General features: G+C 23.1%; 2 protein-coding genes across 2 annotated transcripts in view; one reads left to right on the forward strand and one right to left on the reverse strand.

Annotated features, from left to right (window-relative positions):
• Window positions 1–894: 894 nt before the first annotated feature.
• On the reverse strand, window positions 895–3,488 carry LOC112692672 (peptidyl-prolyl cis-trans isomerase NIMA-interacting 1-like). Its single transcript, XM_025567410.1, has 3 exons — window positions 3,144–3,488; window positions 1,223–1,435; window positions 895–1,163 (listed from the first exon to the last, which is right to left on the reverse strand). Exons 1-3 carry the CDS (start codon window positions 3,199–3,201, stop codon window positions 943–945), a joined length of 492 nt encoding a protein of 163 aa, XP_025423195.1. The 5' UTR covers window positions 3,202–3,488; the 3' UTR covers window positions 895–942.
• Window positions 3,489–3,907: 419 nt separating this feature from the next.
• LOC112692673 (ecotropic viral integration site 5 ortholog) overlaps window positions 3,908–24,139 on the forward strand; it is a 33,743-nt gene continuing 13,511 nt past the window's right edge. The window contains exons 1-2 of the mRNA XM_025567411.1: window positions 3,908–4,137; window positions 23,466–23,734. Coding sequence (XP_025423196.1) covers window positions 23,571–23,734 — 164 coding nt within the window. The 5' untranslated portion in view covers window positions 3,908–4,137; window positions 23,466–23,570. The remainder of the gene's footprint in view (window positions 4,138–23,465; window positions 23,735–24,139) is intronic.

Raw genomic sequence — 24,139 nt, forward strand, 5'->3', positions numbered from 1 at the left:
GTAATGCTTATAAACAATAAATTAATGAATAGTTACTTTTAATGTACATCATTAGGTTAGCTCACAAGCAAATTTAGTAACACATAATTATTCCATCAATGGCACAATCAAGTTTAGTTTACAAATTTTAATGATTTAAAATGTATTGCATTTTTCGTATATTGGCCAAAAAATCATGCTTATGATTTAGATCTAATATATCTTAAACTACCCCCAAACAAATATCATGCAAGGTCCTACAAACACTTGCACAAACCAGTTTAGATAGCACCTTTCTTAAAAAATAAATTAACTAAACTATATGATGGATAATACTTAATTACATAGGTCACCATTGGAAAATCTAGTTTTGTTGCAAATAAATAATATATTTTGATTTAAATTTTGCAAGATAACAAAATCTTGTTTTGATTGCCACATTTGAGATCTTTCACCTATTATTCATAACTCAATAGAGACTGAATAACTGAAATGTATACAAAATTATCAAAAAGAAGATTTTTAATCTTATTACAAGAAAAATCAGCATTTAATAATTGTTTATCTGCAAATAAGTACTAGATGAAAAAATACAATATTTTTATGTTAATAATATCAAAACTAAAGACAACCAATGATTTTATTTTCATCCATAAATACATGAGCTTCTTTATCAATTTTGAACAAAATCAGTGTGAATGCTTAACTCAATTTATGCTAAGCCATTTAATTTGTAAAAGCACGTTAATTAAAACTTCGGCGAAAAAAAAAAGTATTTATTATTCTAAAAAAAATTTTATATCAGAATTATTTTTATTTGTCAAACAATTACTGCAATTGATAATTTTTTTTTTTTAATGGCAATCTGTAGTAAATAAAACAATTATTGTATAGTATTTATAAATAAACAATAAATTAGAGTAGGTCAAAATTTGAATTATAAAGAGAAAAGTAATTCATGATTTATGCTGTACGTAAAATTATATGTACACCAGAATCTGTATGTATAGCTTCACTAAGTTCTCCAATTTTCAATGCAAATGAGGCATCTTCAAATGGCTTTTGCATGGTGCCTCTAGTAAATGGTCCCAAATCACCACCACGTTTAGCTGAACTACAATCTGAATATTTCTGGGCAAGTTCAGCAAATGATGCTTTGCCAGAAACAATTTGTTCACGATAAGCTATAAAAAAACAAGTTAAGTTTAAATGATACATTTAAAATATTTGTAGATGTATATACATTTTATGATATCAACTGCTTCAGATTTTGATCTTGATATACGTTCTTCTCGCCATGATGAGGGTCGACGTGATTTTTCATGTTTAACCAATAAATGACTACATTGTACTTGTTCAGGACCAGCATTTGTTGAGCCTGTATTTTCAGATGCTGGTTTTGTTGGTATGGACCATTGACTTTCTTTGGTCAATAAGTTTAAATAGTAGGTTTGACCTAACAAATAAAAATAATATAAAGGTTAATTTTTTCTTAGGGTTTAATGGATTTTTTTATTTTAAAAATATTTTATAACTGTTAGAAAAATATTCAATAATCTATCAAAAACAAATAGCACTCAAAAAAAAAAAAATAATAATAATAAATTATAATACATTTATCATGTTTATATTGAAATTAATTGTAAAATTTGTCAATCAAAGTAAAGTATTTCATTTTTAATTATTTTATATTAACATATATTTTATATAATTCAATAAAACTTAAAAGAAAAACTATATAAATAGCAATAATTTTATTTAACATGAGTATTAAAGTTTTAAAATTTGTAAAACGAAAAAATAAATTCCTAAGAAAAAATATAATGAATAAATGGAAATGTATACCTAATAATCTAATAATGATCTGGTTGAAATTAAGAAATTTTTTTTTACTGACAGAAATATAAAATGTAAATTAATGGCTTTTGGTAAATTATAGTTCCTAATGTAAATTGAAAGTCTTCTAAGAGGAAAATAGTAATATATTCACCTAAAATGTTTCAGTGATTTTAGAAATCACTTTAGACATTACAAAACACTGATTTTATTTTATATAAGATGAAAACTAATTTTTTTTTTAATTATTTAGATTAGTCTTGTCAAATAATTTTTATGATTAATATATTAAAATTACATATGTTGTACAATACAAACTCAGAAAAATTAAAATGTTTAGAACTCTTAATTTACCTAGCATTCTTGTTCAGTACACAACCTAAACATGCAAACTATCATTAAATTAGTTTCAATTAACAAATAAATTATAATAACAGGAAGTTGACATTACATTATATACAGTGAAAATAATATTTTTTGATTCAGATGTTAATTTATAAAAATGTCATATAAAAGTTAGATTTAAGATGTAAAACATTAAATAAGTAATCATTATAAAAAATATTAACATTAAATCAATATTATAATTTGTAGATTGGTACTTTGAAACATATTACTAATACAGGTTAAGGTGAAAATATTTTTTAGTTTCCTTTCAAAACTTCTAGAGAACAATCATAGATTCACATTCAGTATGTTAGTAAAAGGAATACATTAATAAATATTATCTAAACTAATGCATAAAAAACAGTTAATACAGAAATATAGTAAAATATAATTTCATTTTACTAAACATTAATTGCAATTTTATAATGGTTTGATGCATAAAAAATTATGGTTAAAAAACATTAGGCACATTTATTTATTATATAACTATGTATTTTATTTTTTTAACATATCTCTTAGAAATGCTTGTTATAATTTGAATTAACATTTAATAATAAAATAATAAAAAAATTAATAAATTGTTAATACTTGTAAAATAATATTTAAATAAATAATCTAACAGTTTACTTATATAAATTAATAGTTAGCCTAGAGTACAATTATATTTGTAAAGTAGGTATGTATGGTTTTAAATTAAAAATGCATTATCAAGTATATATTAAGTCAATAAAATTGCGACTTAGACTTTGTATAACCTACAATATTATAGTTACGTTTGTACCAAATTTATTATTTATTTTAATAAGTAACTATAACTATATAGTTCATAAACAATATTAAATTTAGTATATTATAATTTTAAAACTTTATACCGTACAATTAAATTGATATAGGTAGGTACACAAAATCACGTTAATTCTGGAATATTTGACGTTACGTACCGGTAGACCGGCTCACTCGTTTTTCCCATCCGGTCGGTAGTTGTTCTTCTTCGCTCATTTTACTGTTATAACAATAGTAGGATTACACTTTAAACTAAGTTCCTACGATCTCTGAAAAATATCTCAGCAACGAAAGTCGCGTAACACGGCAATTGATACTAATTATAAATAGAAAAATAAAACTGAGGCTCTTCGAATTGTTCGACGTTATAAAATTACACGGAAAAAAACGTATAGTTGAACAGATTGGCTACAAAAAAGGTATTACATGTAAAAAAAAAACTTAAGGTAGTTATAAACAACAGAGACAGGAAAAAACTATATTTTAATCAAAAATCCAAAGGCGGCCGAAAACTAACCCAACAAGTTCTACAATGGTAACGACAGCGTAAACAATGTCCCAGTTGACTATATTTTTATTCTCCTTGATAACTAGAATGCGAATTCATCGAATCAAAATATCATAATTTATGCAGTGGATGTACGTGAATTTGATTTTTTTTTTTATAACAATTACTTAACTAGAGCAATTAAAACATTAGTTAATTTTTTAATAATTTTTTTAATTTCTTTCTAAATATTTCTTCAACGTGATATTATATGATACAAGCCAATATGTGTTACGAAATGTTCTGCACTTGCTGCAGAACGTTTTAGAACGGTACTTTGATCCGAATATATAGTAATATTAGAAAGTTCAATCATTTTCTCTTATTATATATTATTTTGATAACACATTCAGTGATGCCTATAATAATTATCGATAAACAATTTTTTAATTAAAATTCATTATTTTTACTACTTTTTTTTTTGATTTTTCTAATTTTGTATCTTCGATGTGATATATTTAGATATTTTACCATCATAGTATTTAGCTTTTTCACGTTTTTCAAGTATGCAAACCATTATAATACGGAATAAAACAATACGCTAAGTATTTTGTTGTATGACGTGTCGTGAAAGATTTTAATCACAGGTGGACACATTTTAATTGGTAAGTAGGTATAACATCTTATGCCTTTAATTTGTTTTGATAATAATTAAAATCTATAGTTTATGTTATGAATATTAATTGAATCTTTATAATTACCTTTATTAACTTAATAATCTTAATCTATAATCTTTATTTTCTTAATTATCTTTATAATTAATTACTTGTATTTGTTGATTTTATAGTAATTTTATGGTTAAATTTTAAATTTCAAAATTTTTTTTAACTCTCAAGTTAAATCGTTAATCTAAAAAATCATTTTCTTAAACTTTTGCAAAATCCAAAAATATCATTGTTCACTTTTATTTATTTTTATCATTCCAAATTAAGTACTTATATAATTTTAGTTAATTTTTGTATCATTCAAAACAATAATAATTTTTTTATTTTCATTCTGATATGTATATTGTGAAATGATAAATTTCTATTTCTAAAATTTTTCTAGTTCATGAAAAATTGTTAATTTGAGTTCAGTAATTTTTCTAAGAGAAATTTCAACCAATAACTATAAAATGTTGAACAATTTTAGTTTCAACTGAAAATAATTGATTTATTATTTAATAAATAAATGTATCAATTCTTTTAATATATATGAATGTATATGATCCGATTACCATATATTTGTATTTCTTAGAATACTGTATTATGATACTAACAGTTATATTCTTAGGTAAATAAATGTTTTTTTATTGCATTTTTTCAAATATTATCTTTTGTAAAAATGTATTTAATTACAAAATTTTATTAAAGTGTCTACCACAAATTAATAAAACCATTTTTGAAAAATACTAAATTTTACATTTTAAAAATTACCATTAATATGGTCATTTTGTCCATATTTTGAATATTAAAATTAATTTTAAGAAAGAAGACATTAGTAAAAAATGAATAAAGTTTTATTTAAAAAAATAAAAAAATAACTTAAACCAACGCAGTCGAGTAATAACTAATGAATAAATATGGAATCTAACGTAAATTTAAGGCATTTGAGTTTAACTAATTAAAGTAGTACTAAATGAAAATTAAAAAAGAACTTGATAAAAAATATATTAATATTTATAAGTCTTACTTATTTAAATTAAATTCTTATTTTTTATACTAATCTATTACTAAGATGAGAAATAATTACTACACAATTATACCTATTTTTAAATTTAGAAAGTATATAGTTTTATGCAAATTAAGTTTGCAGATTTAAAATCAAGATTTGAGTTGTTCTTAGCACTAATTATGAGTTCATAAAAAAACATGCTAACTCATAATCATTACAGCCGATAGCTGTTGGTACTATATTAATAATTTAAAATTATTACTTTAGTTAATTACTTAAATATTATAAAAAATTGAATTATTTTTTACATTGGTTTTAGGCACATACACATTTATAACTATATATATATAGATATTATTAGTAATTATAAAATAGTTATTTCTTTATATTAAAATATTAATTTGCTTCAGAAATATTAGGATATGAGAAAATATGTAGGTACCTATTAGAGTGTAATGTATATTCGAATATCAATATTCAATGTTACAATACCTATTATTATTAAACGTTTTGTGTTGCGTGAAAACTCAATTTAATTATTAAATTAAATAATTTTTGTTACGAATTGTATTTTAGCATCGAATACTGATATTTGATTACTCGAATAATTCCCATCACTGGTACCTATAATAAATAGTTATGTAATTACTTTTTGAGTATATTTGTATAATTGTTTTAAAAATTTATTTGTGTGTTTGTATATGTACTTTTATTTTATAAAGTTTTTATATTTTGTCTATATAATTTACTTTTATTTTACAAAATTAAACATTTATGCTTTAGTATATAATTCATAAATATTATTAGTCTGGATATAATATATAATAAAATATAAAGTATTACAGATGACAACATTTTATTTTATTTATAGTGTTAGGTAATTTAACTCTGTTATGGAACATTTTTTTTTAAATAATTATCCTATTTAATTAAATAAAATCATAATTTTAATGTTAATTAAATTAATATTAAAAATAAATAATTAATCTTCTTATTATTTTAATTGTTTTTTGATAATAATCTTATGGTAATCTGTAATCTAATATCAGTATTCAATTGAATATGGAGTATCGTTTATTGATGAACAATTATTGAGAAAACTAATTTATAAAAAAGTTCTTTGTGATATCATTATTATTAAATATTAACTGTTCAATAATTATCTTTAAAAAAAAATTCTACCATAAGAATTTATAAGATTACATATTAACTACTCTTTGGTTTTAAATAATTAATATGGTCCTTAATTTTATGTTTAATATGTATTATTTTTGAAATTCTCTAAAATAATATTAATATCGTTATTTCTTTTAAACATAATATTTTTACTTTAATTTAATTTTACTTAAATAATGTTTACTTTAATAATAGTTAATCTTGAATTCTAGTGATGGGTACTATTGAATAGTTAGTACTATCGAATACTATTCGATAGTAAACATAAACTATCGAATATTATATTCAGATGTTATCTTGGTATGAATGAATAGTTTTATATTGAAAAACTATTCGAATATACCAGATAAAAACTATTCAAATACACTGCCCTTTAATGGCAGTTGCACTCCAAAGTTAAAATGTTAAAACATCTTTAGATTAACAAAACAGTTGTCTGCACCACCAACGTCGTTTGGGTTGTGATTTTTCTTATTTTTTTCTTCAATAAAATTTACATTGCAATAATAACAAATGACTCAGCTACAACTGGAAGTATTGACATACGTGTTGTCACCATCCCTGCTTTTTATTAACCTTGTTTGCATTAACCTTTGCACTCACCTTGATTCATCTAGCTTCGAATATTAGATACGCATTGTGTAAACATTTTGGCAAATCAGCTGTCTAGTGAGACATCCTCGCATATTTGGCCTTGCGTATCAGATTCGCGTCGTGTAAACCCGCCTTTATATGTTCAATTATAATGTAAAATCAAAGTGAACAATTTAAATTTAGAAATATTTAAAATGGCGATTGAAAACTGAGCAAATCATATATGCAGTTAAACTGTGCCCGAGTTTTTATCTAGTGAAAAAGGTTACATGTAAATTGCGCCTAATTTTTATTAAGTGGAAAAATGTAAATAACTAAATTCATGATTATGGTTTATATTTTGATCAATTATTATATCGGTATCATCTATCGTTTTAAAAATGTTTTGCAAGTTTTAACTATTCGTCGTCATCTTAATCTTAATCTCACCTGAATTTAAAGGTCGATTAGTTTTACGAAGTATAAAATTTGAAATTATTTTCGACGGAGATATGTAAGGGAGCAATACCCCCCCCCCCCTATAAACTATCTATTTTTGACATTTGGCAATATACGTTTACAATAGATGTAAATAGTTTTATATATTTAACTTATAAGATTTTGTATGAGTTTCACTTTTATAGTTTAGTAATAAAAATAAGTAAAATTAAGCAAGATATTAAACATATGTAGGAAGTTTGATGGAAGTAAATATTTACTATAATATTAAAAATAATTTCTTGGGAGGTACGTACCTTTTGTCTGACTGTTTCTGAGGTTATATCAAAATAGAATTTGCTTACAACTTTTTATCTTAAATCTCATTATTTTCAATATATTTTTAAAATTAAAAAAAAAAATTGTACAATACAGGAATTAAAAAAATCAACTTGAAAGAATTTAGCTTGATGAAATATCTGAAATTTTTTTTTGATTTATTTAATAAATATTCTCAGAGTATTTATAATTCCTATAATATTTAAAATAGACTAACCACTACAACGCCTATAAATACTTTAAAATTCCTAAAATAACCAATCTGCTAACATCTGTTTTCAATTTCCAATCGACAAAAGATCTATATGAAAGTTTTGGTATACATAAAACTTAATCTATCTAAAACATGTACAAAGAAGTAAAAATTAATCATCCATTGTAAGTCAATAACTTTCTGGTTTCACCTAGTATCTAATTTATTATAGTGTCACACGAAGATAAACTAATTGTTCTGTCTTCAGGGATTATGAAAATAATTAAGTTCTGTTAATCTTACGTGCCTCATAGATATAATATTCATGTTATATTTGCTTTTTTCGAAAATATTGATGAAATAATTTTGATTTGACATAATGTCTTAGAAATGTAGTACAAAGTTTCTCACACATATGTATTACTAGTTAAAAAAAATTAATGTTAAATATTAGATTTTGACAAAGCGATAAAAAATCCGCTTCGTTACTGTAGTTAACAATGCAAACAATTTTCAACTTTTATAATTAAGGTTTGACAATTAGAATAAAATTTTTTTATGATTTTCTTTGAAGCCAAAAAAAAAACAACGAGAAAGTCACAAAAATTATTTAAAAATGTTACAAAATGAAATTTTAACGATATCGGAGTTTCAACGAATTTCCATAAAATTGTATTTATTTTATAAATTTGGGTTTTCTACTATATCAATCATTAGAAATATAAATGGGTCCATTCGATCTCAGTCACTCAGAATTGTTTTTTCGAGAGCAATGGTAAATTGATTTTAATTTTAAAAAACCAATACAATATTACCATTTATACATCCCCGTATTCTTACTCGAGCGTGGTGTCTCTCTCAACCTAGAAGTCTTGCCCTTTTTTTATTCGTATTTTTATTGAGGAAGGTTCGACTGAGACTATTAGTCATGGTTTGTGGATCACGTTGGGTTAGACAGTGGTTAAAGTGGAGGGGGAAGGAGTCCCCCTTCTTATTTAAAGTAAGCATATGCGTCCTCTTTAATTTAAATCACCAAAAGTCCGAGTGGACGCTTAATGGCATTAGTCACTAAAATACAATATTGAATATACAATTATTATTATAATATTACAATATTACATGAAATTTATTTTCTTGATTTATTTGAACAAGTGAAAAAAATTTTGGAAAAATAATATTTAAGTATGATAAGAAAAAATGGTAGATAATGTAAACCATGGGTTAATTTAATTGACGCTGTGTCTAATTATAGATGATCCCGAGCGGATATTATCCATAGCTCTAAAATTAAAGTGATAGTGATATCGATTATTATTTAGAATAAATATAAACAGAATAGAATAACTATAAATAGTATAAATATTAAATTATGAGGATTGACACTAATAATATAGACAGTATACACCTAATGTGCAATGTATATATTTGTTACCGTCTACGTTGACCAACAACTAGCAAGGTTAATAATTGTTTCTTTTTAGTTTTGTTAAGTTTAAGTTAAGTTTTTTAAACATTACCTACTATGTATTTCAATTTATTTTTTTTTGAGCATAAATATGTATAGAATTATTTTTCTTTGGGGGAAATTTGTTTTTACACTCTATGAAAATAAAATTTTTATGAACATATATGTGTAACAAAAGAGGCATAGACGTCGTGGGTTTCCTAAAAAAGGTTGGTAAGATTTAAAATTAGGAAGGGGAACGCTCCTCAATTTTTGATGAATATAGTCTCCCCACAACATTTTCCCCACTTTAACCACTGGGGTTAGATTGAATCAAGAGGCGATGAAGGTTTCCTCTAACCTCCTTCCCGGAAAGCGAACCGTTGGTGGCTGAATTCAAACCAGTGACTGCGTATTAGATGTAGCGACCTTATCACTCGGCGACTACTATGTAACAAGTATTATAAATTAATATTGTTGCAATTTTTAAATTTTTCTTGTTTTTTACATACCAACTATTGTAAAAGTTTTATATATTTATAATTTAAATAAATCTGTTCCTTTTATGTGTAACTATTTACCTTAATTATATTATTTTTAATTGTTAACATGTAGGTATAACTATAACGTTACCAACATTTTATTATTAAAAAAAAATTACGAATATAAAACATCTCACAAATAATGTTATTTATTATATTATACAGTGTTGTATTCATGGGGGGGGCTATAGCCCCCCCTCCCCTTTATGGGTCTTGTTTATGTATATGTGCTAAACTAGTATATTACTATTTGGTATTTAAATATTTTAAAGCTTTGATACTAATTAAATGTTGGCGAATAACAGGTGTTTGTCATTGGTAAATACATAAGCGTATTACTCCTACCGTGATTACAACTATCTTTTCGGTAGTTATCGTGAACGTTGTGGTGATTCTCGTCTAATACTTATATTTTATAATAATTATAGTTCTTATACCATTTTATGTCGTCATAATGCTACCACGTAATGTCACGCAGCTGACCGCCGTTAATTTATTATTATTAATTATATTTTAATAAATATTATTAAAACTATATTAAAACGTTGGAAATACAAAGTTTTTGCTCCTATTCAAAAATCATGACTACGCCACTGAAAATTTAGAATTTTTCAATTATAGTTTCTTATTGTAATTTTTTGATTAGAATTTTCTAATATAAGTCTCTTAACCTATTTTTATTTTTTGTACTTTATACACGTATATTTTATTATTTGGAAGTTTAAATTTAATTTAAAATTTTTAATTTATAAAATAAGATATGTATGAATTTATTCGTTTGGACCAAACAATGTATGGACACTTTTTAAAGTGTATATCATTAATTTAACAAAAGGGAAAGTGAAAGGAAAGAAGTGGTATAGAAGTGGTAGTACACACGATTTCCTTCAAATTTGCCAACTCAACTATAACAGCAACAACAACTATATATTAGAATATTTTAATTCGCTTGTCATTCGTCACGTTTATCTCTTACAAGTAGCTAGATTCTGTTTACAATATCAATAAGTAGGTTCTTAAAATATTACACAACGTAGTTACCCTATACTACCTTTAGTAATATGTTTTGTTATACTTAGTATGTATATGATAATTTATATGCAATAGGTATACATTTTTATTTTTATAATTTTTGATTATTTAGCTTTAGGTTATCTAATTTTTTAGATTTACATAAATAATTTCTTTACAATAATGATTATACTTATAAATATACTTACTAATAATTTAGATAAAGTTATTTATTTTTGTAAAATATTTTGAAGATACTAGTAGAAGAGTATGAGTAATATTAATAAATAGGACATTCAATATACGTACCATACTAACGTGTATATGTACACTTCTGGAGGTTCGATTGAATCGACATACTGCATGCTACAACGGCATTGTCGTAGTGACTATAGCACTAGTTAGTAGAGTAGTCTGGCAGTCATCGCCGGTCATTGAACGGACCATGTCCTCGCGCGTTTAGTTAGTTTTTTTTATTATTAATGTGTATATTATATATTTTTGCCGTTATTTAGATATATATATATATATTTATTTTTTTTTTTTTTTTTGTTCTCATTTGACACAATAATAAGCTTTTCATTATTTTAAAGATTTATTCGATTTTTCTATGTGATAATTTTTCATGATGTATGATCATACTGTAGCTAATGCTGAACCATTATGGTAATATTTTAAGATTATTACATTTTCTAATTAAATATAGTGTATAAATAATGTTTTTTTAACATTAGTCAAGTTAGCGTAATATACATTTTCGAACAGTACAATTATGTGTATTCAACGTATTTTATCTTAAAATTATTTTTTTAATTTGTTAATATTTGCGCTGTAGCATATTTTTGTAAATGTTCGTATATCGATCAAGCCTAAACAAAAGTGGTGCTATCCAATAAAAATAAATTATGGGTCCAAGTAAATTTTAAACCTTAATACCTACTTACCATTTTTTAATATATTTTACGGATGCATTTTGAACAAGTTATATACATATTGAATATTTTGTCAGGAATATATTTTTCTTTAATATTTATGGTTATAAATTAATTTTATTCATAACTATACTTCCAAAGCATATTAGTACATTTTTAATTTCATATGTTTTTTACTTTATACTTTTATTGTGCAATTTTAATTATTATAAAATAATTTTCTTTCCAAGATTCAGTTATTTTTCAATTAAATTCATAACTATCAAATAAGGACTTCATAGATGTATGTGTAGCATATTAAATTGCTATCTTAGTCCATTCTAACGGTATTCACCTAGTTAATTAGTGAAAAAACGAATTTATAACTGTTTTAGTTAATGTATGATTCATGTATGAACTATTGTTTTGCATGGAGGATAAATTTAATGTATTATTATTTAAAGAATTCACCAGTTTTTATTAACTATTAATTTAATTTAATTATATTGGAAATTGCATGTTTTTATTAATTTATTAATTTTCTCAACGATTGACTTTTAATAATATTATTATCATAAGATCTATATTATTTATATTACTTAAAAATACTATCTATCACGATTTTTCTCTCGACTAATTGAAATTACGTTAAAATAAATATACGTGTATTTTTACTATGACAATTAGGTAATTAATAAATATTAAAAACATTTAAATTAAACAATTAATAAAAGAAAATATAATTATTTATTTTTAATATTACAAAACATTACATTTAGTTGTAATAAATTTAATTCTGCATCTTTATTACCTATTGTGATTAATCATTATTTTTAAATCACAATTTGAATTAATTTATTTTTAGAAAATAATTATACCTATTTATCATCAAGACACTAATTAATTAATTGTTTTTTTTTTTTAAATGTTTTAACTTTCCAAAGTATTTTTATAGATTTTTATGAACAAAAATATAAGTCATATTTTAATTATAATATAATCCTGTTATATAGATGAATTATATATTAAAATTTGGATATGATAATATTTTTAATTAAATAAAATTAGATTTTACATTATAAATTTCATATTTTAATGAAGAAGCTTATTATTTTAACTAAAAAATAATTATTTACATTCCGTTTTGCTGTTTTTAAAAGTAGAAAGGTTCTAGCTTAGTTTATACTTTTAATTTAGGATATATTTTCTAACAAATGTATTGAAATGTTCAAGGTAATAAATAATTTTACTATAGTTACTACTATCATGTAGTTCAAGGATTTTATAGAATTTCCCCTTTTGTCTTAACATTGTATTTCAAGGAATTCTTAATTAGCGATTTGTGATCATTTTTCAAATTATTTGATATGAAAACGTAGGAAAATCCTTTTAATGTTGTAAATTGGTCATGGGCATAGTTTACGTAGTTAATGTTTTAGAATATCTTGGAACCATTAAACCGAGCGTATTTCAAATTCATTGTATTATTAACACCAGCCTACTTTCAGTAATGTGTATTTTGATTCGTGGAAACAATTAGTAAAATTATAGTTGATAATTTTTGTTATATTTAACGTGCCTACTCTTATGTAAATAGTAATATTTAAAGTAAAAATGAAAACTATTACAGTTTTTTTTTTTATTTTGAAAATATACAATTTAAAAATGTACTGTTTCCTCAAATGCACCTTGCGGTCACATACAATTTTAACATATAACCAACTACTCTCTACTTATTCATGACTCATTATATTTATATTCATTATATATATATATATATATATATTATATACTAAAAGTTATACTATTTTTGGATAGCGATTAATTTACAATTTAGTTTTGGATGTTGAAATGAAATTATTTTGTGAAACATAAATTATACACATACAATTATTATACTATTTTATTTCAATTTTATTTGAAGTAGTTTTTTGGTTCTTTTAATAATATTAATTATTTTGTAACAAATAATTTAGCCTTAAATATTTTCAAAGTATTATAAGTAAACTTCATTAAGTTTATTTAAAATTAATTTTGTAACTATTTTTTCATAAAATTTCAAAATTAAAATTTGAATAATGTTATTTGATAAATAATTTAAAAAAACATAATTTTATTTAGATACACTCATTAATTAAAGGCTTTTCTTTATAACATTTTATCTTGATATTATACTTGTGTGTATCGGCAAATCTGTAGGATTTGATTTGTTATTATAATTCTTATTGCTCCTTCCCACGTCAATGCCTACGCGTACGAATACCTACAACTTATTTTGACACAATATTATGTACTCAGCCCACGAGTATTTATTTTTCTTTATTACATGAACTCTGTTAGTAGGTACTTTTTCAATTTAATATTTGTATGATTAAAAACATTTTAAATGCAAGTATATTTGTTCGTTCACTTATATATTATTAAATGTTCCTTTTTTATTTTACATTTTTAACAATTATACATTGTTCATAAATTGTATGGTTATTTATTTAATTAATTTTATAAACATTTGTAAACCAAATCCATCAACCAAATTAATAATTGTAGCTTAAATATATGTACAAAAGTTAGTGGTTATAGGCTTATATAGATAATATTTAGAATAAAATAAATGTACGATTCATTAAATTCACCGTAAAAATCTACATCTGTTAAATATAATTATGGAATCATCTAACCTTCATAATTTGACATTTTTATCATAAAATAAAAAATGTGTCGACTCTTCAAACTTATTATTAATAAGAAACATACAGGAAGTATATTTTGAATATTAATAATAATTTATTATTGACACTATAGTACAATATTTTATTTTCGATTATTTTATTTTATCATTTCCTTTGCTGAAAACTCCGACTTATAACTTGGTTTTTATATTAAATTATTATATTATATTATATTATTATTGTTTTACATAATTTTCATAATTATTGTGCCTTAATGATACTATAAATAAAAGAACTAAAAAATAAAAATTGATACGAATGTCGATTTAGTATTAAGTTATTTTTATTTATTTGTAATGATTTAGGTGTATTATTTATGTAGGATTGAATAATTATATAATTATTTATGATCTATCAAAATAAGTTTTAACATGATTTAAAATAAAATAGTTAAATTTTAAATTTATGGTTACTTTTTTTCGATAAAACCGACAATATTGCTTTTTTTAGTGGAAGAATATACCCCAACATTCATAAAGTCATAATTTTATTAAAATTGTTATTTAAAATGATAATACTAGCTCCTAAAAGTAGTTTTTTTGCGTTCGGACTTTGATGTAAACGCACCATTATATACGGACTAATATATCATTATAATTCGCAAACATACTGTCACTACAACTTATGAACTATAATATACTTTCACACAATCTTCTTCAAAAAACTCGTTTCATATAATTCAATTTTAATTTGTTTCGGTCTTAATTATCTATTTAGTAATTAATATATTTATTTAATTGTATTAATATTAAAAATGTTGATCATTCCTATTTTAATTATGAGACTATTGTTAGTTAATGTTTGTTTTAATTTTTGGATACATTTTTAAAAAAAAAAAATTTTTATAAAACACAATCTATTGTTGCCTAATATTAATATAAATATTAATTGAAAAAACTGAAAATATAAAAAAAAAAAAAAAAAAATATAAAAAAATTTAAGGCAAATTAAAGTGTTACTAATGGGTGGCTGCTTTTCTCAAAATTTTTCACGTGTTATGTACAAATTTTATTAAGGATACGATGTATTTTTTTTTAACTATCTGTATATATACTAATCTCATTCACATCTACTTATTGTGCCACGTGGTATAGATCGCATTTAAAAATAAAAAAAAAAAAATAAAAAATAAAACACAACAAATGCATTATATGATCGTCAGACATATATTATTTATAGCACTATGTAATATTAAATATGTTTTTATTTGATTCTCTTGAGAGTAATGGTCAACAATGACCTCATTTGGACCAACTGTATCGATCTTATTATCATTTTTTGCTTCACACAACCAGTCAACCTTAAACAATTATTTTCCAACTCACATTTTATTGTATTTTTATGTAGTTTGTATTATAGGTGTAAACGCATTTGTATTAATGTACATGTATAGTAATACATATTATATTAATAGGAATCATTCAATTTTCATTCAAATAATGTTAAGTTTATCTCATGTAATTATTAATCAAAATGGGTACCTAACCATTAAACTTAATATTTTTCACATTAAACCTAAATTGTATATAACTTAAACTACTTCTATAATTTTAAAATTTATTGAAATAAATTACATTATTTTGATACATTAACCAACTTTTTTATGAAATTTTAATATATGTACATTTGTACACACATCAAAATGTCATAACTATAAATGTGAATTGTATAGTAAATCAATATTAAATCGTTTTTAAATATAATGATTTATTGTTGCTTTTAAACTTAAATTAAGTTCTAACCCTAAAAGTTCATACAATTTCTATGTCTTGGTATTTTACTTCTTCAAGTCGATATAAAACTATCAACTGTAGGTATAGTGTATGTACTATATTCATTGCATAGGTATAGGAACAATATATGTTCCATGCTCTTGCATTTTTCAATAATTATAATGCCGTAGATCGGGAATTTATAGGTTGGTATTCTTTTTACCTCAAATAAATAAATATAATAAAATAATAATTTATACGTTATCATTTTATTTTATTTACGCTTATCAGAATTGGTTATATTTCTTAGATAATTTTACAAATTAGCCAATACCATATCGAATAATTAATTATTCATAGTAATTGATTAATTCAATTATTAATTATTTTATTATATTATTATATAATGAAAAAAATTAGCATGCTTTATAATTATATGTATTATATATATAGTTTTATATATTGTATGTAAGTATTGTGTAAAAAATTAACATTTTTCTGTTTATCCTATAAAAGAAAAATTTTTACAATAGCAGTACCTAACCTATAAATGTACCTTTAACAGATTTGATCAAAAATAGGTTGGTATAAAGATTAACTTAGGAACCACTTGCTCCTAATGCAACTAATTCTGCTCTCGCTTATTTTTATGTACACCTATATATCCTAAAATGAATCTGTATTGAACTGGATCAGTGACCATTATTTAAAATTTGTTTATAATACCTACATTTATTTTTACATAAATATATGGTAAAGTGTGGTTTTATATTTATATTATTAGATACAATCCTTTTAATAGGTATTATTATTTACATACAAACCAAAAACATTTTACTTTTTCTTGTAAAATATACCATTAAAATGACTTAACTTCAAAGTTCATCTTCAAGTACGATTCCCTGTCTGATATTTTATTATTAAATAATTAATTTTTTCTTAAGATTCTAATATTATCATTGATGATTTAATGATAAGTTATGTTCAAGTAATGTTTATTATTTTGCTGTAAAAACTATGCTGCATTGTCATTGCGTACAAATGAATTAACAATTTATACTTCATAGAAGAAATATTAATAATAGTTTATAATAATATACCTATATTTATTATTGTGCATGTATTACATAAAATTGAGAGCCCTACAAAATGCTTTCCCATACTAATATGTACTTTAAGAATTTTAATTGTACATAATATTTATTGTGTATATTCACGGTGTTTTATATAAAATGAAACTATACGTAAATTGTACCAAGGTTGGTTATGCAAATTCTTTAATTTCCTAAATAGACATTGTGAGATAATTGGATGATTTTATCTATTTATTAGATTACATAGTTAATAGATTTATTACTTATTACTAATAAAAAACACTTTAAAATAATGCAGTATAAAAATGACATATTATTTATTACTTTTAAGTAAACCGAAAAAATGCATGCTACTTGTACTCCGTAAATAAAATACCGTCACGGTCAGTGGTCTGGCAGCTCACGTTGTACCGCATGTTTCCGAATTTCTTTCCTTTTAGTCGAATAGTGTAATGGTCATCTTCGTGATTAATTTATGTGCTATTATAACGAAATTTAAGGTTCTACTAAAAACAGTTGTGCTATTATTTACAAATTTTGATTGATAATTATAAATAAGTTAATTTATAAAAGTAAAAAAAAAAAAAAAAAAATATAAAAGATCTATGTATTAAATTTCCAATATTTTTTGTCTAACCAAAATAATTTATCAATGTTTGCGAGAAAATTTAAGATACATTAACAATTTAAGTATCTATAACTAGTATACTAGAAGATAAAATTACAGAATTTCTAAAAACCGGTGCTAATCAATGAAAATGTCAAATTTCTATGATTATTTTATTATTTTTTGTGCTATTAAAAAAAAAAGTATTCAATTTTATCAAAATTGGTATCCTGTAAATTTGACAGTTTTTCTCGTTTATTTAGAAAGCTATCGAGAAAATTCCTCAATACTTTTACAAAATAAAATTTTCCATCAGAAATCATCTCGTCTAAATCGTGAAACAGTATTAAAAATTAATATAAAATATATATTTTGGTAAATTCAATTCAGTTTTTTCTACGTTTGAAATTAAAAATCTGTATTATTAGATGAAATGTTATTATCAAATAATTATTAAAACCTTGAAGTATTGTTAAAATAGTTTAGGATTATAACATACTCGTATTAGTAGTTTAATACAGTTTACAGTTAGCTAATACCTTATAAATTACTTTGGTAAGCTAAAAATCTTTTGATTTATTTGAGGTATAAAAGATGTTATTAAAAGGATTTACCGAAAGGATGCAATTATAAATACATTAATAACTGCAGGTTATAACTATCATTACTTGATGATGAGTTGTAAGAATCGTAAGTAGTTTACACCTGTAACCCACTAGCATACATTATTATAATCTGTATTACTATTGAAATAGTATGGCTGATTTATAGATTTGTAATATTTCTATGATTTGGTTTGATTGTACTATGGTATAGTTTATAAGGAATTTATTTTATTATATATTTTCTCATAATTTTATTCTGTTAGAAATCTCTTCTGGTGGTAATTTTTTAAGTATCTCAATAGTTAGACATTCGTAAAAAAAGGTTATATTAATGGTACCATTTGCGGCAAATCTGGTTTTAACTAAACTAATTTTGTTTCGTTTATTATAAATAAAATAATAATAAACTGTATACAATTTGAATTCCTATGATTTTTTTTTTTTTAATTTACTGAAAATTCAATATGGTTTATCATGAAATTTGAAAAAATATTAAATTTATTATGATTATATAAACTAAAAATATCTCAATAATAATTGCATTAACTTGATATATACTTGATGATGATTTTTAATTAAAAATCATTCGTACTCGTATAATATACCGGTAGAATACGATTGCGCGCATTTTATTTTTTTCATAATACGATTGCGCTTGTTTTAACGGGATATTAGAACATCTATTTTTGGGTAAATATATGTACGATTACGCGTAAAACTTCGATGTTGCCAGATTAGACATCATTGCAATTAAACATTTTTAAATACCTGTTGCTCAATTTTGTCTTCTATTGGATGTTCGTGATTGCCATTGGTTGATAGAACTGTATAATTCGATTTCGTTAGTATAGTAGCTGAACATATTTTTCTGGTAAATCTCCATTTCATCAAATTATCTTTTACTAATTAAGCTACATTTAAAATCTTTTACTACGATTAAGTTTTTTTTTTCTTTCAAATAAAATAATATGTACTTCTTTTATTGATTTCATGATGATAACTGATATTATTACTGCAGATATTAGTACAACTCTAAAATCTTTTACTACGATTAAATTTTTTTCTTTCAAATAAAATAATATGTATTTCGTTTATTGATTCTATGATGATAACTGATATTATTACTGCAGATATTAGTACAACTCAACTATATACTGAGTAGGTAATATATAAGTGAGTGTATATGTATAAGCGGAAAATTCAAAATTACGATAAAATATGAAATGAATATGACATTTAATTTTAATTATTAATTATTAATTTTATTAACTTTTATAATTTTTATTATTTATAATTAAAATTTATATTATTTTGTTACCTATTAAATTCGGCAACATTGTACAATCGTGTTATCATATTGAACACTAACTAAAAGGGTACATGTGCAATAGTATTCTACTCCGTTACACATATAATAATACTCCAGGTTAAATATTTATTTATTTAAAAATTTAGTTTTAGTTTCTATGCATGTTAAATAATGTAGATAATGTTTATATTTTATATTCTAGATTAATAGTAAAGTAAGTATATTTTTAGTATTAAGTTTATAAATTTAGTTTCAAGTAAATATTATTTCCAAATGTAATAAATAATACTCAAATAACTACGGTATCATAATCTGTCTTATTATTATCATTTGTATGCAAGAATTACGTCTAGATTTCAGAAAATGCTTTACGATTGTATTGACTGAACCGATCCTTCTGGTCAAAATCATGTACACAAACTCAAAAAAAATATAATATTTAGATTACTTACACATTTTAAAAGCAAACATTCCTCACTTTCTTCATTTTGCTTAGAACTTAAAGTAATTCAAGCTGGTTATAACATTAATTTTAACCATAATATTAGACTTTTTAAAACAATGGTATATACTATATTTAATCAGGTGTATTTAATTTTTGTTTTAACGTTAAAAAATCCATTTGTACGGTTTAAAATGATATGCTTTAGGTTTGATCAGGTGTTTGTTGCAAAGTGTTTCGAGGTCGGCCAGGTTGGTGACATAAATTACATTATGTTTATCGCTTGGTGAATAATGAAATAATTTAAAAAATGTTAATTTCTTTTACGTGGGTGTAGATACAATTATTTAGTTCAACTTAAATGTACCTATATATTATTCTATTTAAGTATTTGACGATATATTAAAGAAACAATAACATACTGACAATTATACGTCAGTATTTAGTCTAAAAAAGCAAACAGTTTATACTACTGGTGTTTAAAAAAAGTCACTATATATTTTTTTAAGCTAATACATAATTTTTCTGTTTTATATTTTGAACAATAATTAAATACTAATTGAAATTAACTATTTTTATTTTTGACTTATAAATAAAAAATTTTTTTTTTTAATTTTAAAATATTTGTATATATTGTTTGTAACATTAGTTTAATTACTTTAAATTAAAGATTTGAAAGTTAAACTGATCTATATGAGCGGGTATGTTTTATATAATATACAAGTACATAAAATTTTACTGCATGGTTGTAAACAATTTTAAACAAGTAATAATCGTTATAATGCTAGTTAAAAATATTTTATAATTATAATTAATATTTGAATTAACTGACATTTTCATATTTATAAAAATAGCGTTAAATATTATATTATTTAATTCCTTGGTTATATAGTTAAAGGTATTTCTAATATGTACACTGTTATTGGATATAAAAAATATGTGTACTTTCTCGTATGAATATGAATAATAAATAATAATTTCATCCAATTAAATATTAACTTAATTTATATTAATACATTTTTAATTGTAGGTATATAGAAAAGCAATATTTACGTTTCAGTCATAATTGACAATAGTTGCTTTTTTGGGTAGAATAATTTTAGAAATTAGTTAATTTTTACAGTATATTTTTTTGTATTCTATAAATTATGTATCAGTGTAATATCGCTGAATATATGAAATTATAATGAAAATATAGTCTATGATAATACTATGATATTGAATGTAATATTTATGGTTTCACTAAATTATTATTTAATTGTCACGAAAACATTAAGTATACATTACTCAAAATTGTTATGTTGATGTAGTTAATGTTATTTAGGTGAACGATTATTGTTTTGTCATTGTAATTGTAATATGTTATTTTCGTAAAAACAACAGCTGTTCAGTTTGAATAATTTAAAAAACGGTACATTTTTATCTATCTTCTAAGTTCTAACTATCTATACATAATATATATCTGTGGCTTGATGCAAGAAGGACCAATGTCACATTTTGACGTAATTAATATTATTGGGCCAATTTTATTATAGTAAACACGAAATGAGTTATAATAAAAATCCCAATTTAATTAAGTAACATCATTTTTTGAGTTCCTATTTTAAATTTAAGAATGTAATGTGTTCATTAAAAATTAACCAATTTAATGTTTTTATTTCTTAACATTGTCTTAATTTGATATTGTCCCTTCTCGCACCATCTTCTACTTCTATGTCTATATCCATCTTACCTATACCTATCTTCTATCTATATCTATATTTATCTATACTTCTATCTTCTATAAATAGTATTTAAAATACAATAAAATATAAATTATGTTATAAATTAAAACCTTGATTAATAACTAGTCCCTGATAAAAAATGTACTACATTATCATGTATTTTAAAATGGTCGTATAATTTTATTATATGGTTATTTTTTTGGATATCCTTAGTTGGAATAGCTTTGGATACATTTTTTTTACAGTAGATATTTTGTTATTGGTTGCAGCTTTTCTTTCAATGACAAAGTATATTGGTGGATGTGGGTTATAGGATTTAGCATTAAAATTTCTGTTGAAACTTTTCCTGTCTATTTTTTTGTTTTAACATTCAAATAAGTAACAATTACGTAATTAATTATAATCTATAATTATTTTATATATTGGAACATAAAATTTAAAATAGATTATCAAAAAGTGTTTGTCTGGGAATAATTGGCACAGTAACATTTATGAAATTATCAAATAACAACAATAATTTCCTAAAATAAGTTATACTACAAAAGTTCACAGTTGTGAATAAGAGCAACGTTGCACTAAGTTTGGGTAGGCAGAACGTACGCAATCATAATAGTGAAAAAATTCCATACATAATTGTAACGCCCTCTCAAAGGTTACTTATATTATAAAAACATATTTTGTTTTTTCAGTTAAGATAGAACTAGTTGATTCACCAAAATTTGACTCAGTATTATGATTACACGAAATATAACTTTATTCAAATTTTTTTCGGTTTTAATCATTAATTTAATTATATAGAATATCTGATAGTCGCTGCTATTATAATAATATTGATAAGATATAATAGTAGTTGATTTAATCCAAATATTACCGTCAATGAATGGTAGGATAATAATTTTATAATTGTTTACATTTAGGAGTGCAACAAACCAGTTTGAAAATTAAAATAGATTTAACTTAACATTATTACCACAGATTATATAAGACAATACAATTTTTTTGAAAGTTTGTGTAAAATAACAATATTTTTTAAAAACGTTAACTTCAATGAAAATTTGTAAGCACTGATTGAATTAATATTGTAAAGTTATTATTTATGTAAAAATAAATGTTAACGTATTCAAATAATAATATACCTATTCTATCATGTAGATAATAATATTGGACTGTTAGTTTATATATTTATACTAACTTATATTCATTGGGTTTCAAAATAAAGCACGATTTTCCAACATTGATTAAACGTATTCCTGTTGACATGCAATGAGACCATTTAACAGAAGTATATACATTGTGGGGCAATATTTGTCGTCTATTATACTCGTAATAATTCTGTTGGGTTAACGAAATATTTACCAACTCATTTTATAAAATACGTTAAATAATGAAAGTTTATAACATAATCTCTCATTAATTCGTATTTTGTTTTAGATTTTGACTAATCGTAATAATGTCTTCCATTCCTTTGGCCGGTAATCTGGTTAATCGTATCCGGCGGTGCCTCAACGTCTTGGCCACTCGGCCTGGACGATCGCGATGAGCCCCCCAGTTCATTCGAGTGATATGTTAGTTTCGTCAGAAACGAACACAGATATCATTAATAACAATAATAATAACAACGACGACGACGGTCTTTGTGATAAACCGGCTTTATCTACCGAAGAACTGGCGCTGTTAGCAAAACTCGAGGAAGCCAATCGGTAAGTTGTATTATTTATATGTAAAATTAAGTCGATAAAATATATTTGTTATATTAATACATACGCCCAAGGTCGTGTTTAGATTTTTTTAATGGGTTAGGTATTCCAAATTGTGTTTAATATCTAGTCTTGTAGTTATTAATGAATTTAAATTTTGACATTGGGTTAAAAATATCAAAAATAATACATTTCTGGAGGAAAAGATTCGAATCCCGTGGATTCCATTTTAGAGACAGCCTCTGGATACGCCCTGCAAATTAAGTTTACATTTATTATACTATAGTGTACAACATGAATTTATGAATCTAAATATTTCTATTTAATTAAAGTTAATATTTTCTTTATACTTTTCGTTGATTTACAATTATTTTTATTATTTTTGAAATTAATGAATAATATTATATT

This window comes from Sipha flava, unplaced genomic scaffold (assembly GCF_003268045.1).
Source record: "Sipha flava isolate LNK unplaced genomic scaffold, YSA_version1 76_pilon_pilon, whole genome shotgun sequence".
NCBI lineage: Eukaryota > Metazoa > Arthropoda > Insecta > Hemiptera > Aphididae > Sipha > Sipha flava.